The sequence below is a fragment of the Anolis carolinensis genome, chromosome 2 (assembly GCF_035594765.1).
Source record: "Anolis carolinensis isolate JA03-04 chromosome 2, rAnoCar3.1.pri, whole genome shotgun sequence".
Taxonomy (NCBI): Eukaryota; Metazoa; Chordata; class Lepidosauria; order Squamata; family Dactyloidae; genus Anolis; species Anolis carolinensis.
In genome coordinates, this window is record NC_085842.1 from 137685049 (window position 1) to 137706935 (window position 21887).

The 21887-nt window shown below is 43.3% G+C and overlaps 1 protein-coding gene across 1 annotated transcript in view; it reads left to right on the forward strand.

Moving 5' to 3' along the window:
* The window catches only part of mgat5b (alpha-1,6-mannosylglycoprotein 6-beta-N-acetylglucosaminyltransferase B), a 243480-nt gene that overhangs the window by 131009 nt on the left and 90584 nt on the right, over positions 1–21887 (forward strand). The window contains exons 4-5 of the mRNA XM_062970644.1: positions 6434–6546; positions 20813–20886. Coding sequence (XP_062826714.1) covers positions 6434–6546; positions 20813–20886 — 187 coding nt within the window. The remainder of the gene's footprint in view (positions 1–6433; positions 6547–20812; positions 20887–21887) is intronic.

Here is a 21887-nt window from a genome sequence, read left to right on the forward strand (position 1 = left end):
GCGGGGAGGAGGCGTCTCTTCTCTCCTCCTTTCCAAAGCCAGCCTCGGTGCTCCTTCGGCGGCAGGCCTCGAGCCGCAGAGCACGAGGTGCTTGAAAATTTGGCGAAGTCGCCATTTTGGCAGTTTACGTCACTCGGGCAAGGGAGGTATCAAGTGGCAAGTTGCTGTCAGTTGACATTTTGCAGCTTGCCCACCAAAGTCTGGCGCCAAAGGTCACAATCTTTGTAAAGTATAGTTACTTAGTGATATATATTGCTATGGTTAAGTGCTGTGAATTGTATTATATATTGAATTTGCTTTTATTGTAAATTTACTTGCAGGTATATTGCATTTGCCTTTGTTGTAAATTTACTTGCTATTAAGAATACATAATGTCTATGCAATTTCAAGATGATGCAGATGGCGTACCTCCTTCTGAGGCTGAAAGTAGGAATGAAAGGCCCCAAAGGATAAAGCACCCTTCAGCCAAGATGCTAACCCATCTAATAGATGAAAAGGAGCTCCTCCATGTGAGGTTAGGTTCGGCATGGGAGCGAATTGTAACATTAATGGACAGAATTGAGAGCTTGGGTATTACAAGGGTGCCATCCATATTACAGACAGACCTTGAAGAGACCTTCGGTCTCTGGAGGGGTTTGGTGTCTAAGACAGTCCAGGTCCTCGAGCGCATTAACGCCAAGGATTCAGAGTTAGAAATAGTGAGTGTCTTAGCTGACACTAATGAGAAAGAAAATAAGGTGAGGGCAATTCTAGATGCCTTGGAATTTAGTTCTCCACCTGTTAATCTAAGGTCTGAGCCAAAAGGAAATCAGTCTTCCTTATGCAGCCATGAGACCAATCTTTTGAAATCACCTGCTGTGGCACTTAGTCTTAAGTCCAACCGCTCTAGCCAGGTATCTAAACTAAGGGAGCGTGCATCGTCTAAACACAGCCACTCTAGCAAGTCTTCTGCTGCTGGGAGTGCCATCTCTTCCCTAGCTGCCTTGCACATTAAGGAGGCTGCACGTCTGGAGCTAAAGAGCAAGGTAGCGGGGGCGGAGGCTGATGCTAAGGCAGCTGATCTCACCCTTCCCTTTAAAGAAGAAGAGCAACGACTGCAAATAGAACAGGCCCGTAGACAAAGCGAAATGCAAATAGAACAGGCTCGTATAGAGATGCTTAGAATAAAGATGGATGCCGCAGCCAAAAGGGTAAGGGCTGAGACTTTGGCCAAGGCCCTAATTGAGCCACTCACAGAAGAAAATGTAAGCCAGTTACCAATACAGGACCCTTCTGCCAAAGTGTTTGCGCACCTTGGCAGCATGTACAGCCAGTTTTCGGATGAGGAACAGGGAGACTTCTCTCCTTACCCAGAGCAGGGCCCCAAAGTCACTTTTGAGTTTCCTGCAGAGCAGAGCGTCATAGCGGGGAGCTCACCCTTGCTCGAGCTACCTGTGCCTCCTGCTAAAACCCTAGGTCAGTCAATCAGGGCCTCAAGGCCGAGCGCTAGTTGGCCCCTACAGACAGCTGCACAGGGAACCATCGATTCGTCAGTGGTCGATGTCATCCCTCCAAGAGGCCAAAGGTTGACGCAAGGTACACGGTGGGAGTCCACTCCACAACAGCAAACTCCTCAATTGTTCCCTTCGACGCCGGAGTCCCAGCTTGTCTCCATCATCAGAAGTCCCAGAAGAGATCTTAAGGACAAGGGTGTCGAAAAGTTTTCGGACAAGCCTGAGGAATTTCTTCTCTGGAAGGCCACCTTCCAGAGAGCTATCAGAGACTTAAAGTTATTGCCGGAGGAAGAACTGACTCTTCTGGCTGCATGGTTGGGCCCAGCCTCATCCTCACAAGTTAAGAAGATCTACGCAGCCCACGTAGCCGATCCCGACAAAGCCCTGGAAAAGGCCTGGGCCAGGTTGCAGCAGAGGTATGGGGCCAGCACAGAGATTGAAGCATCTCTTATGGACAAGCTCCAAAGGTTCCCAGCTTTAAAACTCAAAGACTTCAAACTCTTGTGGGACCTCAGCGATCTCCTTGCGGAATTAGAGTCGGCCAAGGAGAATCCAGAACTGCCCGGTTTGAAGTGCCTCGATCAGCACCTGTCCCAGAGGCAGATCTTGACCAAGCTGCCCTTCACTTTGCAAGAACGCTGGGGACAGGAGGTCTTCAACTACAAGGAGGCCCACTCCCAGGCATACCCTCCATTTTCTCATTTGGTCCAGTTCATCACCAGGGCGGCCAGAGAAAGGAATGATCCGCAGACGGGCCTCCCCACCTTATACCAAGGGACCCAGCCAGAGAAGGCACCTGAAGTGGACAAGAAACCATCCAGAGAGGCCAAAAGACCGGTTAGTGTTAGGGCTGTTGAAACTCAGCACAGGGCCAACGAATCCAAGTCAGAGGTGAAGGAGGTGCTCTGCCCCATTCACCAAAAGCCTCACAGTTTGGCCAACTGCCGGGAATTTGGCAAGAAGCCTTATAAAGAAAGACAACAGATTGTACAGAAGCTGGGCATATGTTTTAGGTGCTGTGGAGCAACTCTTCACTTTGCATCCAACTGCAAAGAGGATGTCAAATGCGCAAGGTGTAACAGCCTTAAGCATTGCACCGCGATGCACAACTCTGACGCTGTCTCCCACGCCAAAGGGGACACGTTTTCCAAAGAAGGGTCATCTACTGAAGCCACCAACATGCAGGCCGCGTCACGGATGCAGGAGGATGCTCCATCGGTCGCCTGCACTGAACTATGCTCTAACGTGCACCAGTTCAGAGTCTGTCATCCTATCTGCCTAGCGGATGTATATCCATCCAAGAGCCCTTGGCTTAAAAAGAGACTCTATGTGGCCCTAGATTCACAGAGCGATGCCTCCCTGGCTACTCCAGAGTTCTTCCGCATGTTTGACCTTAAAACCAAGATGGTCGACTACACTATGACTACGTGTGCAGGAAAAAAGAAGTTGCAGGGTCGCATAGCATCTGGCTTTGTTGTCTCCTCTTGCGACCAGAAGAGACAGTTCAAGTTGCCAGACCTGATTGAGTGTTCCTCCATCCCTCGGAACAGAAAACAAATTGTAACTAGAGAAGTTGTGGAGGCTCATCCACATTTGCGACGGTTAAAGAATGCTATACCAGCCTTTCGGCCAGATGTGGACATTGCCCTTTTGCTTGGCTCGGACTGCCCGAGCTTGTTCTGTGTGAACGACCAAGTTAAAGGACCTCCAGGTGCACCTATCGCACAACAATTGCCATTAGGCTGGACAGTCATAGGCCCAGTGTGCATAAACAAGATGCACCCACCATCGTCGTTGGACTCCAATCAAGCACAGGTGCTTAAAGGTGGACGTCCTACACTTGTGCGCAGTTGCCTAAGTCATATCTCGGTCTACTGCCAAGCAATAACTCCAGAGTATTCCTCCATCTTCAAAGTCTCTGAGAGAGACGAAGCCACAGCGCTCTCGAAAGATGAGCAAAGGTTTTCGGACATTATGAATGCTCAAGTCTCACGAAGTGCAGAGGTGAAAGCCTGCAAATCAACCACAGAAATCAAGATGGGCCAAAGATCTTGCCTGGAACCACACCGTTTTGAACGTTTTTCGGAGTGGCACAGTCTTCTTAGAGCAGTTGCTAGGCTTATACATCGCTTAGTCTGCAAAGATAGTCAGCCTTTGCAAGTTCAGGACATGTTGAAGGCTAAGGGAGTAATATTCAGGTCAGTTCAGAGGCATGAGTTTAGTCTAGAAATAGCCAGGTTAGAACAAGGGCTTGACACCCCCAGTCGGAGTTTCTTGCATGAGTTAAACCCATTTCTAGGCAAGGAGGGTATTTTGAGAGTTGGAGGAAGGTTAGCCAAAGCTAAACTCAAGGCGTGCATAAAAACCCCATCATCATACCCCCTAATAGTCACACTGCATTGCTGCTCGTTCGGCATCACCATGAAAGGATCCATCATCAGGGTAGAACTCTGACTGAGGCGACCCTTAGAAATGAAGGCCTGTGGGTGGTAAATGCTAAAAGTTTGGTCAGCAGTGTTATTTTTAAGTGTGTCAAATGTCGGCGACTCAGACGTAACTGTCAAAGTCAGTTAATGGCAGAACTACCTCAGGATAGGACTTTGACAGACCCACCCCTTTCCCATGTGGGAATCGATGTGTTTGGTCCTTGGGAGGTTGTCACTAGGAAAACCAGGGGTGGTGTTGTAAATAACAAAAGATGTGCGGTTTTGTTTACTTGTTTGTCAGTACGAGCTGTCTATATAGAGGTTGCAGAGGGAATGGACACTTCATCATTCATAAACGCATTGAAAAGGTTCATAGCCCTCAGAGGGCCAATTAAGTTAATTTGGTCGGACTGTGGCACCAATTTTGCATGTGCAGACCTTAGCCAACCACTTCTGGAAGAGGTGGAAGGCCGAATACTTAAGCCAGCTTCCAACCAGAAGACTCTGGCAAACCCCAAAGTACAATGTCAAGGTGGGAAACCTTGTGTTGCTAAAGGACAAAGACTTGCCCCGCTATGCCCGGCCTATGGGCATTATACTAAAGACCTTTCCTTGCCCTGACGGTAAGGTTAGAAAAGTTCAAGTAAAGACTCATAGTAAGGACAAAATGTCTGTCCTGGACAGACCAATTAGTGACCTCGTGTTGCTTATTGGAGATGTTTAAAGTTCTAGTGTTTGTATTGTTGTGTATACAAAGGTGTTTGTATGTTTTTGATTGGTAAATTCCCACATCCTGGGAATTTAGCGGGGAGTGTTCCGTCCCCCAGGACGATGGTTTGCCTTACCTATTGGTCGTTTGTTTGTTTTCCCTCCTTTACATTTTGTTTGAGCCTCTGGCTGCAAAAGCCTAGGAAAAGTGGCTTGGAATCTGCAAGAGCTGGCTGCAGTTTTCTTTGCAGTGATTGGTCAAAGAGTGCAACATCTTAGGACCGCCCTTTTTACCAGGGTCTAGTCTCCATTTTAGAGTTTCATTCTGGCTATAGTCTTCCAACGTGCTGGAGCTGTGCAAGGCTAACTGGGACAAATCATCCTCAAAACCAGGCCAATCTAAGCCTATCCAAATTAGATAAGTATTGAATTATATTGATCTGGAATAGGAAATCTAGTTAGAGGAGCAGAGTTATTCCATCGCTTCTAGAACTAATCTTTGCTGTAAAGATAGGGAAGGAAAGAGTTTCTCCTTCTAATATAGGCAGCGTGATTAGGGTATAGTGGTTTTATAATCACCTTTGCCTTCTGGAACCAGGGATAATTCTGTGACTAAAACCTATAGAAATTTGTTTCATTTTCTGCAACTTTAAGATCTGTGCCAGGTTTACAACCTTGTATGAATAAACATCCTTTTTTGAAGTTATCCAGACTCAGTCGTTCAATATCTATAGGACAGCTTATAGGGATTTGCAGTTCGCCCGGATAAAGGACAGCACGTTTCAGTTTTATAGCTTTTTATTGTCCGGTGGACGGCACAGTACACATTTTAATTTTTTTTTAAAAAAATGACATTGAAATATATTACCATTTCTTGAAAGGAAATGGTACAGGGCATGGTGGAGAGTTTCATTCTGCAGAAATGCAATGTCTAAAATAGCATGGTTTGCTCTTTTCAAAGATTTCCTTTAAGCTTTGGACTTTTCACTACACCAAATAAGTTAAAGAAGAAAAGTGTATAACTTCAAGAAGGTTGTTACTATGTGTGTGTGTGTGTGTGTGTGTGTGTGTGTGTGTGTGTGTGTATATATATATATATATATATATATACACACACACATTTATAAAAGATTTATTATGTGTAGATCCTATGTGAATAAAAGATAATTATAATAAATATTTACATGCATATTACTAATCTACTAACAAAAGAAATTAACTTTAACAACAACAACAACACTTTAATTCTAGACCACCCTCTCTCCTCGAAAGGATTCAGATATGTATATAGTTGACTGTTATTCAGGGTAGAAAAATAGGGTTTGAATTAGTAAATGGATAAAACAAGGATAAGGAATATTTTGCTGAGTTGGAAGAGAAGGGACAAAATAAGAAGATAAAAGAAATCAACACAGATCCTGAAGGAAGAAAGTCCTTATTGATCAGAAATAGTTCATATGGTGGACAAATTCGAATTCCACACAGTGCAGTTCAGAAACTACCATGACCATTTCTGCTCAGTTCAGAAGTGACCATTGATTGGCCTCTGCTGTTCTCTCTTGTGGCAGCCAGTTTGATAAAGTGCTGTGAAAATTTGGGGCCATCAGTTTCCACTCCTCTATCCCGTCTCTGCCAGAAAGTAGCATCCCTCTCACTGCCAGTGCAATTGCTGTTGGCATCTGGCTTTGCAGTTTCAAAGAATTGTTGTTTTAGACCAAAGGGCCCTCTTTGCTCTTTTTGACAAGCAAGCTTGCCTGCCTGACAAGAATGAATCATGGCTTTATTGTCTATTTACTTACTTTTCAGGTTCCATCCAGCGGTTGGCTTGATGGAGAGGATCCAAGCAATTGCTCAGAATGTCTCCGACATTGCAATGAAAGTGGACCAGATTCTTCGCAACAGTCTCCTAAATGGAAAATGTAAGAGAAGCATTTACTGTCAAAATAACATAATAGCTTCAGTTTATTATACAATACAATGGAAAGGACTTGATTTGAGCCTGAATTCCCTGGGGCTGTTTTAATTAATGATCATGTCTTCTACTCAGGCCTGAAAAAACTCAAAACTGGGGTTTTCTTCCCCAAATCTATCCTGGGTTTGAGGAGGTAAGAGCATAGAATTTTCCTGAAAAATGTGACCCTGGCATCTCTTTTTAAAGAAGGGTAATTATTGAAGCATAATATTCTCAAATTAATCTGTTATGGGGTTGTTGTATGTCTTTCGGGCTGTGTGGCCATGTTCCAGAAGTATTCTCTCCTGACGTTTCGCCCACATCTATGGCAGGCATCCTCAGAGGTTGTGAGGTATGGATAAATTAAGTAAGGAAAGCAAAGAATATATATCTGTGTAGAGTCCAAGGTGTGGCAAGAGTTCTTTGTCACTGGGAGCCAGCATTAATGTTTCAGTTAATCACCCTAATTGGCATTGGAAATGTTTTGTCCCTTGCCTGGGGGCATCCTTTGTTCAGTCAAGTCCTTATTGTGTTGGTTCCCATCTACTGTTTTGATTTTGGAGTTTTGTAATACTGGTAGCCAGATTTTGTTCATTTTCATGGTTTCTTCCTTTCTGTTGAAGTTGTCCACATGCTTGTGGATTTCAATGGCTTCTCTGTGTAGTCTGACATGATAGTTGTTAGAATGGTCCAGCATTTTTGTGTTCTCAAATAGTATTCTGTGTCCAGGCTGGTTCATCAAATGCTCTGCTATGGCTGATTTCTCTGGTTGAATTAGTCTGCAGTGCCTTTAATGTTCTTTGACTCTTGTTTGGGCGCTGCGTTTGGTGGTCCCTATGTAGACTTGTCCACAGCTGCATGGTATCCGGTAGACTCCTGCAGAGGAGAGAGGATCCCTCTTGTCCTTCGCTGACCGTAGCATTTGTTGGATTTTCTTTGTGGGTCTGTAGATAGTTTGTAGGTTGTGCTTTTTCATCAATTTGCCTATGCGGTCAGTAGTTCCCTTGATGTATGGTAAGAACACCTTTCCTCTGGGTGGATCTTTGTCTTGACTCTCGTGGCTTGTTCTTGGCCTTGCAGCTCTTCTGATGTCTGTGGTGGAGTATCCATTGGCCTGTAGAGCCCAGTTTAGGTGGTTGAATTCACCTTGGAGGAGGTGAGGTTCGCAGATTCTTTGTGCACGGTCTGTCAGGGCTTTGATTGTGCATAGGCAAATTGATGAAAAAGCACAACCTACAAACTATCTACAGACCCACAAAGAAAATCCAACAAATGCTACGGTCAGCGAAGGACAAGAGGGGTCCTCTCTCCTCTACAGGAGTCTACCGGATACCATGCAGCTGTGGACAAGTATACATAGGGACTACCAAACGCAGCGCCCAAACAAGAGTCAAAGAACATTAAAGGCACTGCAGACTAATTCAACCAGAGAAATCAGCCATAGCAGAGCATTTGATGAACCAGCCTGGACACAGAATACTATTTGAGAACACAAAAATGCTGGACCATTCTAACAACTATCATGTCAGACTACACAGAGAAGCCATTGAAATCCACAAGCATGTGGACAACTTCAACAGAAAGGAAGAAACCATGAAAATGAACAAAATCTGGCTACCAGTATTACAAAACTCCAAAATCAAAACAGTAGATGGGAACCAACACAATAAGGACTTGACTGAACAAAGGATGCCCCCAGGCAAGGGACAAAACATTTCCAATGCCAATTAGGGTAATTAACTGAAACATTAATGCTGGCTCCCAGTGACAAAGAACTCTTGCCACACCTTGGACTCTACACAGATATATATTCTTTGCTTTCCTTACTTAATTTATCCATACCTCACAACCTCTGAGGATGCCTGCCATAGATGTGGGCGAAACGTCAGGAGAGAATACTTCTGGAACATGGCCACACAGCCCGAAAGACATACAACAACCCTGTGATCCCGGCCATGAAAGTCTTCGACAACACATTAATCTGTTATGTTTTGTATGACTATGGACCTTTCCAGTCAGGCCCTATATCCCAGGATCTGGTTCCAGGTTTTCTGTTTATCCCAGATTATCTGGCAATGCAGACTCATATAATCCAGTTTAAAGCAGAAAACCTGGGATCAGATCCTGGGATATAGGGCATGTCTGGAAGGGCCCTATGTCAGAAATAAGGGATAATGATTTAAAATAACAGAATTCTGTGACTCTAACTTTCTATTTGCAACAACTTCCTGGTCACCGTGATTTATAAATTAGCTGCTATGACTTTTGAAGCTACCCAATTCTCATGATGAGAGGAAAAACCATCCCAGATGTCCTGGTGTTCAAGGCACTATGCCTGTACTTCCCCCTCTACATTGGTTAGCCTAGTTTAGTTCAGCAATGTGTTCTTATAATTGTTAACCTAATTTTGTTGTGTGATCAAACTGCTCTCTGATGATCTAAATATCTTAACTTTTGCTAAATAATGTTTTGAATTAGCATCATGTTACGTTAATATTGACTTTTATGAATGGAGACAGAATTCTTATTTGGGAGACAATTGTACCATTTTGCCCCTTTCCTGTGGAGCCTGCAGCCCTGGTCATTCAGTCAGAAGGGAAATGAAGGAGAAGTAGTCAGACTGCCCTGGCCTGACTCGCCTTGGCTCCCCCATTATTTATTTATTTATTTATTATTCGAACCTATATGCTGCCACTCCCTTAGGGCTCGGAGCAGCTTCCAAAAACAGACTATGTAGTACAGCCTGCAGCATGGAGAGGAAAAGGTCTACCATTAGCTTTGCTCAAGTCTTCTATGGAGGGAGTAGTTTAGGTCAGCAAAGCACTTGACACGCAGAGGGACCAGACATCCTCAGCAGCAATACTCACTGTAGAAACAGCAAGCTCCTCAATCAGCAGTGGCCCATTGTCAGGAGGGTATGTGCTCCACTGGCAGCACACATTCATCTTGAGGACACTTTGTATTTGCACTGCTCCCTTCAACATCCTCAGTCCTTGTCTTCCTGGGTATGTTTGCTTATCAAGAGGGTCCCTCCATTCCCTCCCAATGTGTTAATTGGCTAAGGAAGGGGATTACAGGAGAAATCACTTTAATCATGCAACAATGAGATGTTTGTTTCCTTATAATCCTCCAAGAAAATAATCCCCATCCGACACCATTGAATCTCCCATGTGAGTGCCCTCTCTTTTCAAAGCTCAATTTATTTGCCTTTTTTGTCCCCTCTCCTTGTCCCCTGTGACTGATTCTTTCTTGCTGCAGGATATGTTCTGTAGTTGACTTCACTGCATTTATGGATGAATTATTATTATATTTTTACCTGTTGCAATATTCCCACAGAGTCTGACTTTCTAATTTCTCAGGATAAGACACAGAACTGGGTCAGAATGCTAGAACTGTTCTACTGCTAACCTGTGAGTTCCCAAACAAGTGGGCTGTTGTGGCCCCACTTCCCCAAAATTGCATTTCCAAATGGTTGTCCTTATGACCAGAAGAACTTTCTATTTACACAGAGATACAGAAACAAGTGGAAACAGAAGAGGAGATGGATTAGAAGTTGCTGGTGCTGTTGTTAACTGTTGTCAAGATGATGTCTATTCATGATGGCCCATGACTTAGAAGTAACTGCTCACTTTAAGGCTTCCCCTCTACACTGAAAAGTTTTCCCAGTGAAGTTAGACAAATAAGATCCCTTGAAATGCAGAAAGCAAGTCCTTGGCAAGTTCAGCAATTCTCGAAGAGGTTGGAGACAGTTGGCCTGCATCTGAGCACCCAACAAGTCTTTGTTGTGTATGTCTTGAAAGGCAGGACAGCATTTTCCTATTCTATTCCCAACTCCTTAAGAATGTCTGTCTCCATTGCTTCAGCTTTTGTAGCTTTATCCTTTTTAAAGAAGGACTTTATTATGAGGTTGGTGAATAATAATAATAATAATAATAATAATAATAATAATAATAATAATACGGTTTTCTGGCATTGTGTATTTCTGCCGCTTCTGTGACTGTTCATTTGGGTTTTGATGATTCCGTAGCCCACTTGTCGATGGATGTCCAGAATCAGCAGCATCCACCGCGGTCCTTTTTATCCTGGGCGACGACCGAGCCAGTATAGACTTTGTTTGGGTTTGATTCTCCATAATGCTAATGGGTTAGGTGCTTTAGTTCTGCTCCTCAGCTGAGGCCTCTCTGGCTTGGTTGGACCTGCCGGTAGTTACACTACCGCCAGCACAGCCCTCAGTCATCATTGGAGCAGTTAAGCCCCCCCCCCCACCATGTCAAGGTGGCACCTGCGGGGGGGCCATATGATGTACATGGATGACATGAAGCTATATGGGAAAACGGAAACTGAAATCCAATCTCTGACCAACACTGTCCGAATTTTAGCACTGATATCAACATGGAGTTTGGTTTGGACAAATGTTCAATAGTGGCATTGAAGAAGGGAAAAATCATTGAAAGTGAGGGCATCAATATGCCCAATGGCCAAACAATAAGGTGTCACCAGCCAGAGGCCTATAAATATCTGGGCATATTACAGCTGGACAACATCAAGCATGAACATGTGAAAACTGTGGTCAGCAAAGAATACACACAAAGGGTCAGGAAAATTCTCAAAAGCAAGCTCAATGGAGGCAACACCATCAAGGCCATAAACACCTGGGCCATACCTGTCATAAGATATACTGCTGGCATTATACATTGGACACAGGTGGAACTGGACAATTTGGACAGAAGAACATGAAAACTCATGACCATTCATCATTCCCTGCACCCTTGCAATGATGTTGACCGGTTATATCTGCCTAGAAGATCAGGGGGCAGAGGACTCTTACAAATAAAACAAGCTGTCAAAGAAGAAGAACATGCCCTGGCAGAATATGTAAAGCACAGTGAAGAGCCTGCTTTGATTGAAGTAAAAAATCAGAAACTCCTCAAAGCACAGCAGACAAAAAACCAGTACAAGAAAACCGCACTACAAACTAGAGCTGACAGCTGGCACAACAAAACACTGCATGGAAAGTTCCTTGACAAAATTGAAGGAAAAGCTGACAAGGAGAAGACCTGGCTCTGGCTCACAAATGGGACACTGAAGAAGGAGACAGAAGGCCTGATCCTTGCAGCCCAGGAGCAAGCCATCAGAACAAATGCAATCAAGGCCATGATCGAAAAATCAGCTGATGACCCAAAATGCTACAAACAGAGGCACAACTATGTGGCCCAAATGATTCATTGGAACTTATGCCTCAAGTACCACCTCCCTGCAGTAAAAAACTGGTGGGATCACAAACCTGCAAAGGTTGTGGAAAATGAACATGCAAAGATACTGTGGGACTTCCGAATCCAGACTGACAAAGTTCTGGAACACAACACACCAGACATCACAGTTGTGGAAAAGAACAAGGTTTGGATCATTGATGTTGCCATCCCAGGTGACAGTCGCATTGATGAAAAACAACAGGAAAAAATCAGCCGCTATCAGGACCTCAAGACTGAACTTCAAAAACTCTGGCAGAAACCAGTGCAGGTGGTCCCGGTGGTGATGGGCACACTGGGTGCCGTGCCAAAAGATCTCAGCCGGCATTTGGAAACAATAGACATTGACAAAATTACGATCTGCCAACTGCAAAAGGCCACCTTACTGGGATCTGCACGCATCATCCGAAAATACATCACACAGTCCTAGACACTTGGGAAGTGTTTGACTTGTGATTTTGTGAAACGAAATCAAGCATACCTATCTTGTTTGCTGTGTCATACAACGTCGTTGTGTCAATAATAATAATAATAATAATAACAATAATAATTTTATTCTTATATCCCGCCCCATCTCCCCAAAGGGACTTGGGGCGGATTACATGGGGACCAAGCCCAGTAATGCAACAACAACATATGATATATTCAGTTAAAATGAATTAATTTATAAAACATATAAAATCACATATGAATCAGAAATACAGCAGGATAATAGTGTCTGTCACTGATACTTATCAAATGATGTCATGTCTCTCCTATTGCTGTTTTGTATTTAAATTGGTGGTGGAGCATTTTATTTATTTATTTATTTATATCTGGCTTTTCTCCCAGAGCGAGACTCAAAGCAGCGTACAGCATATAAAATCAGAAAACAGATACATAACATAAAAATACAATCATAAGACACAAGATGTATAAAATTAGCAACTTATAACATTATAAAACCCCCAACACCCATAAAACGACTGTACCTTTTCATTTGTGGGAAAACCCATCAACAGCACCCAATGTTCCTTCTTGAAGTGGTGGGCATGACTTTTCCCCTTCTTCCACCTCACTGCTGTTGAACAGGCTGAAGTTGTTTTTAATATGGAAAAGTGAGCCCCAGGGAAGGAAGGAGATGTAGCAAGATTAGCTCCAATTTCATGGCACCCCGCAAGGAGACACCTCCCCCTCCCCCACTGCAACCCAGCTTCTCCTCCCTTTGGGCTGTCACTCAGCACCCCTTTGCTCATCTGACTACTAGCAGAGTTGCCTCTTTCAATTGAATGAAATGTATTCAAACAGAGAAAAAAGAAATGTATCTGCTTCTTTGACACTTTTAGAATGTCTTTCATGGGTAAAAAGACTTGGGAAAAGCCTATGGAAAAAAGACGGGAATAAGAGACAAGACAGGAAAAAGAGGGCTGGAATTGGAGAAGCAAGGGATGGGAGCACAATAGCACAATTTCAGAGAAGCCTGATAGTGATTTTTTTTTTTTTTTAAACTGTTATGTTACAGGTACATTCCCATTTGTTTCAACACTGTGATTACTGTGAGACAACAGGCCAGTGTGATAAAATCCTAATATTAAGTGCTAGATTTTCAGTTTTAGTTAATCAGATTCTTTCAACACTGCTATGTGCATTTCTGAGGCAGCCACTGGCTCATATATCAACAGAGCAATCAGTTCATTCTTGATAACAGTCCAGACTGCAAAGTCATATTCCCAAGCACATTCAGCATCTTGAATCATGATTTTTTTTAAAAAACTAAAATCCACTGAAATGGAAACTGCAGCTTCCTATGGTGGAGCCTGTGGCCTGGGAGTTGGAGCTGGATCTGGTCTGCCAGTCTCCCCTGCTATTTCTGAACATGTCAAGGACTTAACCAGAGCCCCACCATCTTAAGAAGGCAAGGTATGAAAGAAGGGACCTCCACCGGGACCTGCTGTTTGTTCCTGCCTAAACTCCCTCCAAGTGAAGGAAAGGACCTTGAAATCACACTTCCATTCAAAGCCTCTCTTTTTGTTGCTTGCCAGAGTAGTGTGTGTGTGTGTGGGAGGGGGGTGGATTAAAATGTACCTCTCTCCCATACTAAGTTACAATATAAAGGTGACCCCAGGCCAATCAGCCTCATGGAGAGCAGTCTGCCTTTGCTTTGCCAACACAGTTGGATATCATTTGACCAATATGAAAACTGATCAAGCTGGAAAACCAAAGACAGTTTGCTTTGATCCACTAACTGGAAGTGCTATGAGCATGTGTGAGAGAACAAATGTGTGTGCATGGATGTATGTTTATGTGCACACATTCATACATGTGTGTGAGAGCAAGGCTTCATTTCCTTGAGAATAGGCAAACACCCACCCTATCCTCTTTTTAAAAAGAGTTGAAAACTTGGTTCTTCCGGTGCGCTTTTGAATAATCCAGCCCCCATGATCAAAATCTCATTCAAACTAATTCACTATATTTTGCATTTTATTCTACTCTCTCCTGGGAACAACTTGAAGTCCAACCTCACTCCAGTGTGGGGAATGTCTGAGCACTTTGCCCTCCTATGCTCCAAATGGCACTAAAAAAATCTATCCCTGCACTTTCCCTTAGAACGCCCTCCCATTTTACTCTACCTCTCCTAAATGGTGATTTTCTATGTCATTATTCCATGTTTTAAACTTGTTGTTACTGTTTTGCATTGCCATTGTACTGTATTACTTAATTTTAATGTGTTTTATTCGGGTTAAGATGCTGTTTTTATATGCACTTTACTTTGTTTTTATTTGTTTTCGGACTTGGCCCGTGTTAGCTACCCCGAGTCCCTGTGGGGAGATGGAGGATAGAAAAATAAAGCTGTTGTTGTTGTTGTTGTTGTTGTTGTTGTTGTTGTTGTTGTTATTCCTTATGCTTTGCCCCATCCATACCTTTTGCTGCTACATCTGATATCAAAGTGTCTTAGATTTAGATCCTTCTGCTGGTGCTTCCCTTCTCATCCCCACTTAAAGGACACTTTTGCTCCTACAATCATGCTCCTATTATTCTTGCCAGACCAGGAGTTCATACCTTTCCATTTGATGATTCTTTTGTTTTTTAAAGTCTGGGATATAAAGCTTTTGCTTTCCTGAACCAAAGACTAATACTTCAAAATTTCAAATAGATTTCATTATGATAATTAATGTGACAGATTCAAAAGCATTTTCTGAGTGCTTGTCTCGCTGTGCTGTCAAACTGTAACCCTCGAATATTAAATATTGGCTTTCCTGCTCATCCTTCTTCATCCAGCTATAGCTCTATGCTCCAAATGGTGTTTGCTGTTGTCTTCCCCTGAACATGAAGAGAGGTACAAGGAATGCAAGGAAGTCAATAAAATATTGTCCATTCCTGTTTTATTATAAATTTTTAAATATCTGTCTTTAATCTGCGACAAAGACTTCTAATGAACTTGTGTGGTAAAGACCTTATTTAACATTAAGAACATAAATAATGGCAAAGGTTTCAGCAGTTTGTTCATAAAAACAAATGGAACATATTATGAATAGTTTATAACACCCTTGCCAGTTTCCTTCTTTTAGCTTTTGTACTGTATGAATAATAGAGAAGAATCCAAAATTGGACCTTATTGGTGTCACAAAGCACTCCACCTGGGGAATGGTAGCAGCTACTTTATTTTGCATCAACACACCTGGTTGGAGGGGTGACTTCAGGGAACCTGCGAATGCTGTTTCCCTGGCCCCAGTCTATGGGCACCACTGCCAGTCCCTAAATACCCCTTTCAAAAAGGAAGAATTACTTTCACATACTATTTCTCTTTCCCAGGAGGGGGGAGGGGGTATACCTGTTGTGTCCAGAGGAAAAGCTTCAGATGGTGGACCCATTGCCATAAAGCTGTGAACTGGTTTTAGGGCCACTTATTCTGTTTTAATAAATGCCCAGGACAGTACATCTTTAGTTTAAGAAAAAAAGGTGAACCAAAGTCAGTCCAAGTTCATATACAGAGGATATAAAAAAAGAGCAGAACAGTGGTTGAAACAAAGCAGCACAAATTTGGCCCAAACCAGTTAGGGCATTGGTTCCCAACCTGTGGGTACCCGGTTGTTTTGGCCTACAACTCCCAGAAATTCCAGCCAGGTTACCAGCTGTTAGGATTTCTGGGGGTTGAAGGCCAAAACATCTGGGGACCCACAGGCTGAGAACCACTGAGTTAGGAAGTAAGTAAAGAGAAGAGTCCAAAAAGCTATCCAGGATTCAATAAACTAGAAAGCAAGGGATGCCATGATGTCAAAGGTAGTGACTCTACTTTTTATACCTATCTGTAATTGTATATCTATTTTATTTATTCTTGTTTAGCTATATCTGCATTATCATACTTTGAATGCCATCCTGTGAAATCCTTTGGGATACATTCTTTGCCAGAGACCTCTGGTGACTGTTTATAAATAGCTTTTGGTTATATAAGACTGGTGAAAGTTTCATGTTTTCAAAAACAATTCCAGATATTTTGGACTTCAACTCTTGGTAGCTTCAAACTGCTCATAAGGGGTTATGGGAGTTATTGCAATATAATTACTCCCCACCCTTTCTCTACAGTGAGAATGTGGAGGTGGCAGAAGAATAAATTGTTTTCTTTGTTAAAAAGCAAGTGTGAGTGAATGTCTCATTAAATGGTGGGGCGTGTGGGTGGGCTTGTTTCATAAGTGTTGCTGCTCTGTACTTTTTTGTTTATTTGTGCCACTAGTAGTTCCATTGGATGGTCCTGTACTTAACCAATTATTATTTCCATTTTCTGCTACAGTGTGAAAATGCTTATATTTTGAGAAGCTTTTAACTATCCCCTTAGACACACAGCTCTCTTTTGGCACAAATTTTGCTTTTGGTAAAATCTGGGCCAGCCATTAAGTTGCCTTGTCAATTGAGAAGCAGAACTGTGTTTCTTTCATTTGTGTTGGAAACGGAGATGGAGACTTTTCAATGTGCTTTCAGTAGTCTTTTAAAAACCTCTTTAGAGCAATACAAAGGCATGCAAAAGCTGCTCAGGGTCATTTTAATGGTCTGAGGAAATATGCAATTACAAGCATGATTTGGGCCACCAGGTACCGTATCTGAGCCCATTCTGAATAGCACCAAGGCAGAGTTCCTTTATGTATGTCTTTCTATAAAGTTCTTTCACTACCATGCTGCCTCATTCGGAAGGAAAAGGGTCACTTGAAGAGTCTCAGTTCCTCCATTGGGAAGAATGTGGCCAAGTTTGGATGCTTATGCCCAGAAATTTGAGATTTGACAACATGCCTGAGCTGTGTCCTGTAAACTCACAAAAAGGCTGCCCAATTTCCTGAATACATAAAAGCTCCCTCTTGTTCTCTCTCTCTCCTATTCTATTTCTATGCAAGTCTGTGAGGTTTTTTAGTCAGCTTTTTCCAGAAAATGATTCGGAGGCCAGAGCTTGAAGAAAAGGCAAAGGTTTGGGAGCCATCTCTTTTCCTGCTTCTTGTGAATCTCAGGTGTCAGCGGTGGCTGGGAGGGCTTTTGCACAATTAAAACTTGTGCGCCAGCTGCAACTGTACCTTGAAAAGCCTGACTTAGCCACAGTGGTCCATGCCTTAGTTACATCCAGGATGGATTACTGCCATACACTCTACATGGGGCTGCCTTTGAAGACGGCTGGAAAACTGCAATTAGTGCAAAGGTCGGCAGCCAGGGCTGCTTTTAGGGGGCATAGTATCCCTCTATTTGAAGCAGCTGTACTGGCTGCCGACAAGTTTCTGGGCTGAATTCAAAGTGCAAGTTATTACCTACAAAGCCCTATACGGTTCGGGTCCAGTCAATCTTCGCGACCCCATCTCTTTTTATGAACTGGCATGGGCTCTGTGGTCCACCGGGGAGGCCCTCCTCTCAGTCCCACTGCCTTCACATGTACGGTTGGTGGGGACGAGAGAGAGGGCCTTCTCGGTGGTGCCCCCCCCCGGCTTTGGAACACTCTCCCAAGGGAAATTAGGCTGGCCCCCACGGTCCAATGTTTTTGGTCCAGCTTAAAAACTTGGTTCTTTAACCAAGCTTTCCAATAGAGATAGAGCCCGAAAGGTCCAAATTATAGACCCATTGGTTTTCTTACTGAAAGCACATTATGTGACTGGTTGGTTATTATTCATTTTATATCTATAATTACCATAACATTTTGTTGATGTGTGTTTTAGGGTTGATTGATTTTACTGTGGTATTATTATGTATTGATGATGTGAATTATGTTTCCCTTTGATATTTATGTGTCTGAATTTATTGCACCGTATGCATTGTTATATTATGAGTGCTTTGTAAGCTGCCCCAAGTCCCTTTTGGGAGATGGTGGTGGGGTAGAAATAAAGTTTTGATGATTATGATGATGATTTATTTGTTTCAAGTGGAGGCCATCCATGAGATGAGAAATCAGTTGGTGTCTATAGGGTTGCCAGTCCATTAAAAAGGAAAACTAGGCCTGCCCTGACAGCAAGGTGGTAGTGGTCAAATAGAACCCAGACCAGGTCTATGTTTGGATTCATATACAGTAGCTAGAGTAAAACAGGTTCAGTATATGTTAGAGCTGATGAGGATAGTTTTATTACCTATTAATTTGGTGTGTGTGTGTGTGTGTGTGTATAGTAGGCTTGAGCGATCCATGAAAAAATTGATTCTAAACTCGTTTCAAAAGCAGGGGGCGCCAGCGTTTCGTTTCTGATGTCATTTCCGAATTTTGCCCCCCCAAAAATTCGAAATTAACGAAAATTCGTTATTTTCTAAATTAATTCGTTAATGGCGGACGCGCATGCGCAATTCCCAAAAACAGCACAGAGGGAGAGGACTTTACAGGACTCTCCCACCCCTCATTTTTTGAGTGATCTTCTTCAAACTTGGTACAGTGGTAGAACACATTTAACACTGATAGCTCACCAAAATTCGGAACGTTTCCCTTATCCTCTGATTTTTGGCGAATTTTCATAGCTTTTATAATAAACCATTTTTTAATAATTGCAGAAATCTGTTCCTGGTTTGAAAGTCTTATTTCCTGTTAAATTGGGTTGTCTTTACTGTGAAAGTCATTGTTCTACTTCAGAAACTTTGTTTTTGTGGCTGAAACTTTGTTAAATTGGTGTGTGTGTGATATATACTGTGTATATATATATATAGTCCCTGCATATGTGTGTGTGTGTTTGTGTGTGTGTGTATATAGGTAAAGGTAAAGGTATCCCTTGACGTTAAGTTCAGTCATGTCTGACTCTGGGGGTTGGTGCTCATCTCCATTTCTAAGCCCAAGAGCCAGTGTTGTCCATAGACACCTCCAAGGTCATGTGGCCGGCATGACTACATGGAGTGCCATTACCTTCCCGCCAGAGCGGTACCTATTGATCTACTCACATTGGCATGTTTTCAAGCTGCTAGGTTGGCAGAAGCTGGAGCTAACAGCGGGCACTCACTCTGCTCCCGGGATTTGAACCTGGGACCTTTTGGTCTGCAAGTTTAGCAGTTCAGTGCTTTAACACACTTCGCCATCGGGGCTCATGTATATATAATATACATACACATACACACAATGTGGAGAATATGTGGAAAGGTAGATAGATAAGTTGGGAGCCACAGCGAAGGCACCTTCCTGGGAGCAAGGTCTAATAATAATAATAATAATAATAATAATAATAATAATAATAATAAAAAATCCCTTACAATATCCAAGATGGCTCACTGCTACAGAATCTTGGGAGGTTTAGTTTGGTATGGTACCATTATTGGCAGAGAAAGCTAAGCTGTAGGAGTTGAAATCCAATTATTTATCCTCCCTATAGAATCAATTTTATATGCATTTTTAGCTACAGAAAAGCTAAAATCAGGACAGTAAAAGAACAACACCCAGAAAATGGGAATTCCAGACAGGAAACAATCAGGGCCAGCTAATACCTCCCAACAAAGGATTCCCCCAGGTAGGAAGCAGCCAGGCTTTGAAGCTGCAAGGCTATTCAATGCTAATCAAGGTGACCAATTGCAACATTCACACTTGCCTCCCACAGACAAGAGTTCTTTCTCCCACCCTGGACCTTCCACAGATATATAAACCCCACTTGCCTAGCTTCGCACAGACGTCAAAACCTCTGAGTATGTCTGCCACAGATGTGGGTGAAACGTCAGGAAAGAATGCTTCTGGCACATGGCCATAGAGCCCGGAATACATACCACAACAGTGTGATCCCAGCCATGAAAGCTTTCGACAACACAACCACAGTATCCATTCAAGTTCATGTAGCGTCGTATGGAGACCTGTATTGGGGGGAGGGAGGGTGCGAATCTGGGCCCCTGGGAGTCGTAGTCCTCCCTCCCTCCCTCCCCGGGAGCAGCCGAGGACGGGCCTGGCCCACACCCCCTCGCATCCCGGGCCTCTTCCTCCTCACCGCCGGGCCCCTCTCTGTCTCTCTCGGTCTCTCCATTCCCGGCTCCATCCGCCGCCTTCTCGCCTCACAGAGAGACACCAGGCCTGAGCTGAGGCGAGGCGGCGGCGGCCATTTCCCCCCTCCGTCTTCCTCCTCCTCCTCGGCCTCCTTCCCCCTCGCCCCCTCCCATTGGCTGAGCCCGTGACGCCCCTTTTGCTGAGGGGCAAAAGGAAAGGGCCTGAATGGTGGGAGTTTGGGTGATTTGCAAAAGCTTTTTTTTCCTAACGAAAAAAACGACGAAATAAGAAAAAACGGCCTCTCGCGATTCGAAACCGCGATATCCAGACGTGTGGACAATCAAGGCCGTATATTGCTTCAAAACTAACGAAAATAACGAATTAATAACGGGTAACGGGGAAATCGAATTATTTGAGCAAGCCTAGTGTATAGGATGCCAGCAATGGCAAGAGGCAAGACAATTTGTATTTTCAAGAATAGCGATAACTAAAGTATTCCTTTTAAAAAGCTGGCATTCTTAGAACCCAACTTCTCCAGCAGAATCCCAGGTCACAACTAAATCCTCTGCCTCTTACATACATCCCTCATCTGTACTCAACAGCAATAGAAGGCAGACGAGACCAGTGTGAGGTGCCAAGAGACCCCAAGTACCCGGACTGCTCTGGAAAAGTGGAGGTGAGTAAGCAAAGTTTGGATTTGTGCTCCCATTGGAATAAATGTAGAAGACAATGTCTCTGTCTGGTTGGCAGTTGTTTTTAAAGGAAGGAGGAAATTTTTGGATTTGCACACCTTTCCAGAGAAAAACAAAACTGTAGGATGTAAAGAGCAGTTTACAGGGGCTGCTCCCATGTGACAGGGCTGGTGAATTTGTCCTGGTTTTATGGTACAGTATTATAGGAGCTATCCAAGGTGCTCAAGCTCCTTTGGTGATGAAGTTCAATATGTTAGCTTGCTCCTAGATTAACTTGGAGTGGATGCAGTAGTCCATTGACATGGGAGTTGCTAGCTATCCCATAAAGGGCCATCAGAGTTAGAACCTCACCGCCTAACTGGAATGTAACTGGTTTGCATTTAAGCCTATTAAGTCTTGCAAACAGTGGAAAGGCAAGGCAAAAAGCTCAGGGCTTCCTATCCTGGACTACAGTCAGACAGAACCAAGGCAGTAGTAGGAACTGGCAGGCCTTGTCCGCTTCCACACCAGTCCACCCATTAAGTTGAGAGTTATACATGAGCTTTGGGTTTTCCCATGCCATGCTTTCTCCCTCTAATATCAGGGCATAACTGAAGTCTCTGTGGTTTAATTAACCACAATTTTGCTTTGCATCAGAATTGGAGGAACAATCAGGTGTGAAACAAATCAAAGTTGATTAAAGATTCAGGCTTGTTTGAATGTAAGATTTCTGATTCTGACTTAAGAGGAATCCGGGCTGAACTCAAATCAGACAGTCTTTGGTTGTGGCATGTCAAAAAGGGGATAATGGAAGCAGAAACACAACAGGGGAAGAACTCATACATATCTCTGTTTAATAACATATTTATATTTCACCTGGACCTCTATGAAAGGCTAGTGGCTTTACTGATACAGTTATATTCAGTTAGTGGGAGACATGTTTTTGCTTCTGCATATATTATTCACCATCATCAAATGCCCACTTTTCTGCTATTTTCACCATTGT